Source organism: Papaver somniferum, chromosome 5 (assembly GCF_003573695.1).
Source record: "Papaver somniferum cultivar HN1 chromosome 5, ASM357369v1, whole genome shotgun sequence".
NCBI classification, from domain to species: domain Eukaryota; kingdom Viridiplantae; phylum Streptophyta; class Magnoliopsida; order Ranunculales; family Papaveraceae; genus Papaver; species Papaver somniferum.
Window position 1 is genome coordinate 3,091,964 of NC_039362.1, and position 12,677 is coordinate 3,104,640.

The following is a 12,677-nucleotide window of genomic DNA, read 5'->3' on the forward strand; positions in this document are numbered from 1 at the left end:
GTAACTAGTATCTACACATGAATTTAGATTGTGTACCTAGAAGTTGCATATCTAATTATCATGTGTAATTAGCAGTTACACATCCATACTCTAAACAATCCTAAAAAAAGCATGTATAATCAGCTGGTGCACATACAAAATGCATATGTAATTTCGAGTTACACATGCCATATGCATGTGTAATCAACAGTTACATATTTCGTATCAAGGTAATTTGTATTCATTCTCATACTAACCTTCAATCTTGCAATTAGATGAACTGATGTGTCGAATACTTGGTCTGATTTTTTCCCTTCAACATACCTATTGAACGCTTTGATAGGATACAATGGTCTATACCATGAAAAAAACCAACATCTGCATAATAACAAACTGAAATAAATATAAGAACACAAATAACAAGATGAATACTGAGATGTAGTATTGTGAGAGCATTGTAGAAACATTGAAATAAGAGATCATAAAGAAACTATTTATTGTTATCAAGTAATCTAAAGGAACTAAGACTAATGGGAATTTCTTTTATCTTACAGTTCCAGCGGTCACGTAAGGCATTTCGCCTATTAACAAAAGTAGAACGACTAACAATTTCATATTCAAGAAATTGACTAGAAAAATCATGAATATTTGTACCCACAACTTGACTAGAAAGTTGAATTAAAAGGCTAATATATTCACACAGTAACAGTTAATTCATTAAAATACACAAGATAGTCCTCCCTCATCATGAGCAAGAAAATCTACACATAGCTTAACGAACTGAAGAATCCTATATACTTTTGTTCATTTTGGTAATCTATAGCCATAATTTCTCCGGTTTATTCATATTAATGCAATCAATACAATGACTATAAAACTATTCAATGCAATAAGAGATGTTCAAAGTTATGCCACACTTATTTTCCTATGATTTAGATCAGTAATGGCAATAAGATGCCGCAGATACTCATTCAGATTGCTAAAGCAATTAGATAAAATTACGAAAATAGATGTGTAACCAACAGTTACACATGCATATGACTTGTGTAACCGGAAGTTACACATGGATATGGCATGTGTATTCGAAAGTTACACATCCAATTCGACTGTGTAACTGGAAATTACACATTAAATTTGTATATCCACAGACATAATTGAGGATCATCACCACCACCAGCAATAACATATGGTATGATCCAGTCTAACAAAAAGAATAGCATCTTGCTTCATTGATGCTAAATAAACCACGGATACTCGAAAAACAGATCATGTAAAATTCAAAATTCACACATCTCAAAACATTAACTCCTAGATAAAACCACATCTCAAAACTTTAACTACATGTAATCCATCTTACCATTGGGAGAATAGATACTGAGATGAATTGGGTCGGTAGAGATGGATTTGGAGCATCATATCCCATTATCTGTTTCATCTGTGATCTCCTATCTCCGAGTAGTTACATAAATATAACAGATAAGTATGTTAGATAAAATTTATCAAATTGGGTCAGTTGTACAAATTATACTTAAATTTCAGAGAATCAAATGCTTAACGAGGACACCTTTGTATATCGAACAACAAAATTAGTTACAATGATGACCAAAATTTGCAGAGTAACCAAAACAGACCTAGGACCACGTAAAAAACAGACTAAACATACTTCCAACATTTGCAGAGTAACCAAAACATTTGCAGCATGACATCGGAAAATGAAGTACCTAACAACCAAATAACTAAGACACAACCAGTGAGAAACAACCAAAAATTTTACCTCAAGAGCAAAACATTGGCAGCATGGCATCTGAAATGAAGTACTTATAATCATCTTTATCAGTTGACTTCTACTTCTCAGCACTGCTTTCTTTCATACATGTCAACACAGATGAGCCTGGTGATAAGGATGAATCAGAGCTCTCTAATTTCTCAGGAAAGTACAACAATTGAGCAATCAAACTCTTTTGTGATTCAAGAGTGTCTTCTGTTGTTTCATCTATAGCCACTTGGATAAACAAACTAACCAATGAAGCAGTTCTCATTCAATTTATCAATTCTGATATCACCAGTGCCTCCTCATCCTCCTAAAGAACCCCTACCTGCACCACCAACATCACCATACCAGTTCATATGAGTTTATGAAAAATCAAATCAAATCTATGGGTAACAGAGACAATGATTCTTTGATACTGAATCTCAAAACATTATTTTAGATCGTAGCTACAAATTAAGATTTACGAAGATTTTGACGACGAACAAATATGGATTTTTTGTTCAAGTATTTTCAAAAAATCTAAATCAAAACAACCAGAGTGAGTAGAAAATTGTAGATCTATGCTTCGATTTCAATTAGGATAGGTTAATTAAAAAAAAATGAAGATATAGGTTCCGAAAACCCTAAAATCCTTAAGAGAAGATGATACTTATACGCAGAATCATGCTCATCTTTCCCATGATTAAGGATCTAAACTCTAAATAAGGATCAGATAATGAAATCGAGATTAATTTTCATTTTTTTTTAAAATCATTAAAATCAAACCACGAGAAATTTGATTTCAACTCGAAATCGATTAATGAAAGCTTTAAAGGAAGATTAACTTACCTTTCAATTCGTTTTTACTGATGTTTCTCTTCGATTTCTTTGGTTAATTATCAGACTAAACAAATCATTTGCATCTTCCATAAGATCTATCTTTTGATCAGATTCAATCGATCTTTGACATAAATGAAACTACAGAGGCATAAAAGGAGAAGATGCAATCAATCGTTGTTGTTGCACTCGAAGATTTGATGAAGACGAAGAAGATTTGATGATGTCGAAAATGAATCTCAGGAACCCTAGAAACCATTTTTCTACAGCAGAGAGATATAAAGATGAGAGAGAAAGAGAATAGAGAAATGAAAAGAAGCTTCTGGGATTCCCTTGTATAAATACTAAAGGGCAATGTTGCCATTATTAATATTCAGAATAATTAATTATGGACCTGATCTAAAGATAATTTGATTTTCCGGACCTACTAATATCATTTTATGAAAGTGTGGAGTTGAGGGTGGAGGATCCATTTTACGGGGCTTCTATATGTTTGAACCCATATAATATGGGGTTCTAGTATTTTTCACATACAAAATTCATGTCATACTCAAGATCTCTATTGTTGTTGGGAAACGACACGGACATAATATGTTCATCATAATCAGTAATGTTAACGTCACTCACCCTAGATCACACGTTAACCTTTCAATCTCACATATGTTTGTTTCTTCCTCTAAATTACTGGTAGATAGCTAGTTGTTACACTCATCCAAATCTAGATTTCATAGGTGTACATGAATCAACATGACCAATAAGATGATTTTAGAAGCCCTTTATTGATCACAGAATATGTAATAAAGACAATTGTCGAGCTATTCCCTATATATCCGTTTAAATAGAATAGACAACTGAATTAGTAAAACACAGTGACGTACAGAATAAACACATGACCGAATGAGTGGCAATAAGGAGATAGTGACACGGTCCATTCTTTCTGCCGGAAAGATGCAATTTTTTGTATTCTTCTTCCTCCGTGCCTTTATTTCTGTGTTAATGGGAACCTGCTAAGGCGCTGTGTTATGTTGAAGAACAGCCAAGTGTTAAGCCCCGGTCAGTCTTATGGTGCAGGATTAAAATACTAAAATAAAATTAGAAGCGTCCGTTGAGCGTCACGTAAATTTGGCGGTCTAGTCTAGTGGGCCATATTTTGGTCTGTCGGTAGTATTTGTTTGTACCTGAAAGTCAATTGGGCTTTGGCAACTGACATCACCATGTTCCCTTACCAAACCAACCAAAATTCAGGTTACCTGATTGTGTGATTGAATGACGACGGAAGAAAATGAAATTGGGATCCACCATGATTGATTAATCAAATCACATTAATTATTGTACCAAACTCTCTTTAGATCCTTAAATCTGCCTCCTCCTTGTTGTGCTGCGTACGTTCATCAGCTTTTTTCTTTGTTGACTAGAGAAAACACTGGAAAGGCCAATTAGGTTCAACTTATTGAAACTCATAAAGGATGCAATATTGCAATGCATCACATGTGGCCTCACTTTATACACGTCAAAAGTTTGATTGGTTAGTAGAGAAACCACAAAGGGTGTTTGCAAACTGAATGACGACTAAAACGTGCATAAACACAAACTTGACAAGCGGGTGTTAATCATTTTTCCTTTTCCTTTTTATTATTATTATTTTTTGGATATATGAAAAGGTTTAATAAAATCCCAAACTCTAGAACGGAGACCACATCTCCAAGCCTAAGAGTCAGATTTCTGACCAAATGGACTACTATGTGAGAGTGTGTTAATCAAATTTTTCATGCCAGAATAATAGGCTTTTCTACTAAACCAAAAGAAACTAAACCAATTACAGATCTAATTACAGATCAGAATAGATGGATCAAGAAAAGCTAAACGAATTCTTTTACCCAGAGGACAGGGGAAAAATTCAAGCGTTATATCCTAGGAACCATGAGCAAGACATTATTAGATGGAGACACCATCAATCATGAAATTTCTCGGCCAAAAATGTTTATACCTTTCTAGCCAATCAGGATCTCGACAATAATGATAACATAGATTTCCCATGGAGTAAGATCTGGAAAATTCAAGTCATCCCTAGAATCAGGCTTTTCATCTGGAAATTGGTGCAAAAAGTCCTTCCAACGTCGGCGAGATTAGGTGCTCACAATATGGAAATTGACCCGATTTGCCATCTATGTAACAATCAAGTGCAAGAAACGGAGGTTCATCTTTTCTGCGAGTGCCCTTTTGCTAGAGCAGTTTGGTTTGGTCTATCTCTACAGAATATAATCATTAGATACTCTCCCAGCTCTGCTATTAATTGGGTTAAATGGTGGATTACGGAAGCTGATCTGAGCCATCTTCAGGTAAAAATATCCACCACACTTTGGTTCATTTGGAAATACAGATGTTCGGTTGTTTTTGAGAACATCCACCCAGACCCAGTCAGTTTACTAGGATAAATAAATAATTTCTTAAATTCCTCCCCGTCGAACCTGAATTCAGTTTGGTCCAACCTGAATTCAGTTTACTAGGATAAATCAAAAGAAAATATCAATCAACAATTTTTGGTCCAACCTGAATTCAGACTGGATTATCTTCATTGATGCTTCTTACAAGAAAGGAGATTCGTCGATGGGATATGCTTTCATCCTGTACTCTGTTGATGAAGAGACCTTCATGCACCTTTCAGTGGGTTCGGAGTGGGCTACATCAGCTTTTCATGCAGAAGCAAAAGCCTTACTGAAGGCAGTTACGTGGTTAAAGAATAATATCTTATCAAGTGTGGTCATTGCAACTGACTGCAAAGCTTTGACAGACAACTTAAACAGGGTTACTTCAGAATCTCCGTGGTCGGCAGAAAATACCTTGAAGGAAATAAAGATAACTTTGGACGAGTTACCTCAAGCTAAAGTGAAATTTATAAAGAGAAAGAACAACAATGCAACGGATTACATCTCTAAGGAGGCAAGAATTAAAAAGCTACAACACATGTCAGAAAGCCTAAACCAACGAGTTCACAAATCTAGCATAGATTCTAATTCGTTTGATAAAAATGATTTTGTAAATCTGTTATATTACATTTGCTAACGTTAATTTATGATCTTTTCCATCAAAAAAAAAAACTACAAATGATAGGACAAGTTGTTGGAGATTTTTCTTTCTTTGTACTCCCTTTGTTTTAGGAAAAGAGATACTTTCACTATTTCATTTTGGCTAAAAATACACTAATTGAGAAAATGAAAGTATCTCTTTTCCTGAAACGGAGGGTTTACTCCCGATGGTCATGACCAGTTATTTGTTTTTTCAAACTCAACTGGCTTGTTATCGGCTCAATTCAATCATATACTTACTAACCAGCTGAGTTACAATTTTTTACCCGACTCAAATAATATGATGAGTAAAATCTCGAGCAAGACATCAGAAAAATTTATCTTCCAAGGACCGAGTTAAATATCAAGTCAGATTCAATTTTATGCCCGACTCAAATACATATGTAAGGTTTTGAGTAATACATCCGAAAATTAAATAACAAACAATTTGACATCTGACCAAAAACGAGTCAGACACCAGACACCATGTCTGACTCAGATTTCAAAGGAAAAAAGAAAAGATGCCTAGCTTTACCTCCACCCTTTCACCCCATGCAACAAGATATTTCCTGCAATGCCTTGCCCCCCATGGCTCCAACTTTGTTTGGTTGAGTCGACATTGCACTTTACAGGAGAAGCAAAACCTAACATCAAATCAAAATGGCCAACAAATCACAATCCATCCTGTTGGTTTTTTCTTCTCGGAATTCAGAATCCATACAAATATAGTATTGTTGTTGTAATGAGTAGTCATACACAATACTACCGTTGAAAAAGCATTCATATGCTGTCAGACTTTACAGAACACAAAATGAAAAAGAACAAAAATTGATTCCACGCTTCACTTTATGGCCTTGTTGTTGTGCACAGAATAAATGTGCCTCAGCTCAGACCCTCCTCAGTCAGTTTGAGTCAGTCAGTTAGTCACATGCTCAATCAAAGATAATATTTTTATTTTCTTTTCTATAGATTCCTACCACCACATGCCGGTAGAAGAAGTCTTTAGATTCAGAACCCACACTCACTCACTCCCATCTCTATCTCTCCCCACATGATCTACTCTTTTTATTTTCTTTTTCTCTAATTTCTAATTGATTTTTCCTCGTCTGGTTACGTTGAAATGCCAGAAGATATGGTTCACAGGGATGTTTTTGTTCTCTGAAACTACCCAAAAGAAGAAGCATCTTTCATTTTTCTTATTAATAACAAAACCCCAGACCGAAAATTCGTTCGTTCTTTCTTTCTTGGGGTCTGTTCTATAACTAATAATAATTTCTTTCTGCTTCAGAGATATTCATCATGATGTTGTTTGGAATTGGAATATTGGGTTTGTGGTGGTCATGATCATTGCCGTTATGTGGATAAAGGGGTTTGGCAGGAAGAACTGAAAACAGAAAAATAATTCTCAAAAACACTGTAATGGAGCTGTAGTGTGATCTGGGTTTTGCTTAAAACTAAAGAATTCGTTGGCAAAAATACAATCTTTTTTTGGATACTGAAGAGAGAAAGAAGAAAGAAGTGGTAATGTCTGCGAAACTGCTTCAGGCCCTAACAGAAGATAGCTCAGATCTGCAGAAACAAATTGGGTGTATGACTGGGATTTTTCAGATTTTTGATCGTCAAAATTCACTAGTTACAGCAAGAAGAATTACGAATCATAGTCACAACAATAGAATCCTTACAGGTAAAAAAGAAAAACAAGTGAATTATTTATCAATTATCATGTTTCTTAGTAAAGTGTTTATCCTGTTCCTTAGATTTTTATTAGTTGTTTTAAATTATCATGGATTTTATCCATCATTTCGTTTAATTTTATAATCCTTTAATTAGAAATGTGTGAATTTCACCTTCCACAATAAGATCTTCAATTGCTGGTAGTAACCAAGTAAGAATTTTGCAGTTTGAGAAAACAACCCCATCAGGTTAAGAATTTAGACTAGTTGGGAAATTTCTTTGGAACAAATAGTTCGCGTTCGCCTTCGATCTGTTTGATTCTTTTCCATCAGGTTTCCTTTAGGAAGTGGAGATTGCTGTTGAAGAATTTTGATTTTGATAATTATCCCCTGTGCTCTTTTGTGGTTTGAATTTGATTCTGTGCATTCAAAGTGAAGTGAGATTGCGCAATTAGTACTATTTTTTAGTAGTACATTCTCATATTTATAAACCTTTCTTTTGTTATCTGTTCTGTAGATCATTCCCACCTCAACAATGGCAACCGTGGTGGCGATACAGACAATGTAAGTTACCTTACCGCCATAGTAATATTTCATATCAGTTTCCAGTTTAATGATGGTGTTTATGCAATATGACTTGTAATTGCAGGGAAGGTATTTTAGCAGTAGTGTCACTGAGAGACAAAGAGTTCCAGCTGAGTCATCGAGAACCTCTATCTCATCTTCCTCCAGTTCATCCTCTTTGTCTTCGGTCAATTGTAAGAATGTAGTGCGAACAGAAATTCCTCGACAGGGAAACAGTTTTTCAGAAATGTCCTCAAAGCAACTGCGGAATGCCCAACAAAATGCGTCTCCTCAATTACGGCAGCCACCACTTGATTTCAGAGATGCGGTGAAAGATTCAATCTACAAAGAAGCTTGTGGCACACCAGCTAAAACTATGACCAAAGAGGAATCGGTGAACCGTGTTGGGAAGCATAGAAACGCTATTAGGCCATTTCAACTCTCAGAATCGGTGGATGGATCTTATAAAGTAGGAAATTATGGGATGTCAGGAGTGCCAGCTGATTTCAGTGAGTCGCTCAGACTTCTTAGTAGACTCCGAGAAGAGCATGGAAGTATTAACGATACTAAAGAACCACCAAGATCGTCGTATGAAGGGAGACATGGGTCTTCATTTGTAGTTCCAAGGGATGCTCCTCGTTTCTCCTATGATGGGCAGGAAATGTCTCATACAACTTTTGAATCACGGGGCAGCCTCAAGTCCAATACAAAGTTCAAAGAGCACCCAAGGATGTCTTTAGATAGCAGTGAATGTTCAATGAAGAGAACAAATTCTGCTCCACATTCAAATTCAAATTCAAATTTGATGGATTTGCAGAGGGATAGCGGCACATCTCAGATCGCTGAAAGACCACTACAAGAAGCAGGAGTGCACGTGAAGCAACATTCTAATGTGGTGGCAAAGCTGATGGGTCTAGAATTGATGCCCACTTCCCAAATAGCTACTGAGAGTCGGTGGTCGGCTAAAGCATACCCAAACAGAGATATTGATTCTTTCTCAAGACCATCTGAATGCAGACCCCCCAGTTCGCCAAGGAGCTTGTTTAAGGAACCCACCTCACCACGATCTAAAAATTCGAATTTAATCATGAAACCCATTTCGAGTTCACCGTTTCCAATTGAACCTGCTCCTTGGAGGCAGCTAGATGGTACTCGTGGTGTTCAAAGACCAGCAGGGAGGAACCATGGAAACCCCACTAGCTCATCACTTACTTCTCCTTCTGTTTATGGGAACATTGAGAGAAGGTTAAGAGAACTTGAATATAAGCAACTGGATGGTGATCTCAGAACTCTCGAGCATATGTTGGACACAATGCAGGAAAATGAGCTATATGAAATCCAAAGAGAGGAGGACCAAGCATCGAACTTTGAGTTAGAGATCAACTATAACAAACAGAACCGTTCTGACATTGATCAGAGCTTTAGGTTGATAAATAGGAGAAACCCTGAGAATAGCCGTCCAGTTGCTGCAACTTCCAGGCCTTCTAGTCCATCTGAATCGCCAATTGTAATCATGAAACCAGCAAAAAGTGCTCGTACCTTGGTCAATAAAGTCAATGGCATCTCAACTGCTCAAAAGCTTGTGAATGGTGATTCTGCAGATTGCAGGAAAGGGGCAGTTAATGGCCGAGTAGCTAAGAACCTGCGCCCAAAAGTCAGTCAGCCTGTTCGAAGGAGAGACTCTGACAATGGTAAGAAAGCCAATGCCATGAACTCAAATTCAGCAAAAACTTCAACCAGGTCTCAGCAGCTACCAAGGGAGAAGACATTAAGCTCCACTAGGAGCTCAGGATCTGCAAGTCCAAAAATATATCAAAAGAGACCTCAACCGGAGAGACAAGCTCGTCCTCCCGTCCCTTCACCAGATTTGAGCACAACTAAAAAGCAATCTGTCAGAAAGTCAGGTTCTTCAAGTGGAAAGCGCAGAACAAAATCTCCGAATATGCAGCAAAAGGATGACAATACAAGTAAAATCAGTAATGAAACAAAAAGTTTGAGTTATCAAGGAGATGAAGTTTCTCTCTGTTCAGATAGCAACTTTAGCTCGGCATCGCAGATGGATGTAGAAGTAACAAGTGCTGATAGATCAGGTGAAATGAGCAGCATGTTCATCCAACAAGATAGTTTGAGCCCATCGGCAAAAGTTCCTAGCAAGTTCAGTTCTCCAGTAGAACAGAAAGTAAGTTCCATATCATTTCCTTTGTCTTAAAGTTTTGATATGTTTCTGTTCACTAGCTAACAAGAAAAATCCTGTTAATGTATCAGAAACAGTCGTACATGCTGAGTGAGGATGCTCAGCAGGCAGAATTGATGGCAGCTACCCCTGAACAACCGAGTCCTGTTTCTGTTCTTGATGCCTCATTCTACAGAGATGATTTATCTTCACCTGGTAAGACAACATTAGATTCCATTATGCATGAATTGCTGTTCCTAAGAGTTTATTGTTTCATGTGCATTTCGTACAGCTAATATCACATATGGTTGTGGTATAAATTCCCTTGAAACAAATGGGAATTAAGATTGAATTCCTCTCTGAAATTCCTTTTAATTTTTACAGATGAAAAGACACAAAACCCTGATGAATATCCTGTCGAAGAACAGAATCCAACTGATCTTGATCATTTGCATCGTGGTCGAAAGAAACTAGAAAACGTTGAGCACCTGGTTCAGAAGCTTAGACGGCTAAACTCAACTCATGACGAATCCAAAACAGATTATATTGCATCACTGTGTGAGAACAGTAACCCAGATCATAGATACGTTTCAGAGATATTATTGGCATCCGGCTTGCTACTAGGAGACCTTGAATCCGGCTTGATGTCCCTTCAACCCCACCCATCAGGCCATCCAATCAATCCAGATTTGTTCTATGTGCTGGAGCAAACTAAGACCAGCAACAATTATCTCACTGGAACAGAGAAGAGCTGCGAAGAAGATGCAGTGGCTTTAAATGCTCATCAGCAAGAGAAATTACGTAGGAAGCTCGTATTCGATTCCGTGAATGAAATTCTGGAGCATAAACTGGATTCTGTGGGTCCTTTATTGAACCCATGGCTCCAAAGCAATAAGCTTGCAGGGAGAACTCTAAATGCTCAACAGCTTCTTAGAGACTTGTGTTCAGAGATAGAAAAGCTTGTTCAAGGGAGTGAAAACTCAGCATGCAACTTTGATGGTGACGATTTTCTGAAAAACATCTTATTCAAGGATGTTGTCAGTGTTTCACAAAAGTGGGCAGTCTCAAATGGTGAGGTTTCAGGAGTAGTATTAGACGTAGAAAAGTTGATGTTTAAGGATTTAATTGATGAGATTGTTAACGGCGAGATCATTGCAAGACAGAGTAGACGATGCAGACAACTTTTCGCCATGTAAGTTTAAAAAGTAAAAGTCTTTTCTTTTCATTTCCTTTTGGTAGTTGTTATTTTTTTCTCCCATTGTAACAATAATAACTTAATGATTCAAGTTAGGATGAGTTGTAGATAAATCTCACTTTTGAGAGAGTACCAGCCTTGTAAGGATATTAATCAATACATGTAATACCCATCTTTGTGTAACTGTTAGCTGTGAATTTTAGCTGCAAAAGATTGTCATTCCCTATTTTGTGCAACTGTAACTGCTCAAGAGAATTCATATATCAATATTTTTATATTTTTCCTTTACTAAGTTATCAAGAATCATCTCTCTTATGATCACATAAATTCTCTATATAAAAATAGAGTTTTTTTTTAGCGTTATGGTTAACCAGAGCTTCTGGTTGATTCTGGCCCCACCATTAATTAATTTTTGGTAATATTCTCAGATTTCAAGCAATAAAGTTCGAGGAAAATTTTTGTTCCCAATATATTTTAGGCGAATGACATGAAACAAAAACAAGATAATCTAAAATAATGAAATCTTATAAAATATTTGTCACCAAAAATATATCAAAAAATCATTTTGATTATATTTAATCATAGTTAATGGTAACATTCAAATTATAAATAAATTGAAATAAAATCACATCAAGAAACGCGTTATTCATCATGATTTCATCACAAAATAAAACTAATCATATAATAAATAATACTCCATCTGTTTTTGGAAAAAGATACTTTCACTTTTTTTATTTTAGCCTAAAAATAGGTCAAACTGAAAAAGTGGAACTATCTTTTTTGTAGAAACGGAGGGAGTAAATTACAAAAAAAAATGTCCAGCGTCTAATGTCCAATTACATTTTTTAAAATTCATGCGAATTCTAATTAAAATTCCAAACTATTAATAATTAAACTAATCTTTGTAATTACAATTCCAGGAAATTAAACCACTTCATTCAAATTAATGATCAAAATCTAAAACTAAAATACAAAAACTTATGAATACTTACACGTAGATCGAAGAGTGCTTCCTTTTACGTAAAAAAATTTGATTGTTAGTCCTGGAGTCAAAATAAAAAATTACTAATAAAAAAAGAGTGACGAAATACATAATATTCAGCAAAAAATTTAAGAATGGGAGAACAAAAAACGTGGACAAAATGGATGAATTCCAATATTGTTTATCTTAATTCCACAAAAATGATAAAAAATAGTTGATTATTCTCTAGACGTATAAGATATGCTCAAATATTATTTGGACAAAATTAGTGTAAGAGCATCTCCAATGTTAAAGGTGAAAGTCATCGTATGTGAGGGTCTAATTAATATTTTTTATTGCGGGTGATTCCTACGTGGCTAAAACAAATGAAAATTTGACATTTTACCTCAAGTTTCATTTCCAATGCCAAAGTCTTCCTACCCTAAAATCAATTTTGGAAAGGGATTATAATTATGGGGA

The 12,677-nt window shown here is 35.8% G+C and overlaps 1 protein-coding gene across 1 annotated transcript; it reads left to right on the forward strand.

Moving 5' to 3' along the window:
• The first annotated feature begins 6,480 nt into the window (after positions 1 to 6,480).
• LOC113280887 (protein LONGIFOLIA 1-like) lies at positions 6,481 to 11,528 on the forward strand. Its single transcript, XM_026529482.1, has 5 exons — positions 6,481 to 7,315; positions 7,822 to 7,868; positions 7,954 to 10,047; positions 10,134 to 10,257; positions 10,426 to 11,528. The coding sequence occupies exons 1-5, from the start codon at positions 7,156 to 7,158 to the stop codon at positions 11,235 to 11,237; spliced, it is 3,237 nt and encodes a 1,078-aa protein (XP_026385267.1). The 5' UTR covers positions 6,481 to 7,155; the 3' UTR covers positions 11,238 to 11,528.
• The last annotated feature ends 1,149 nt before the right edge of the window (positions 11,529 to 12,677 follow it).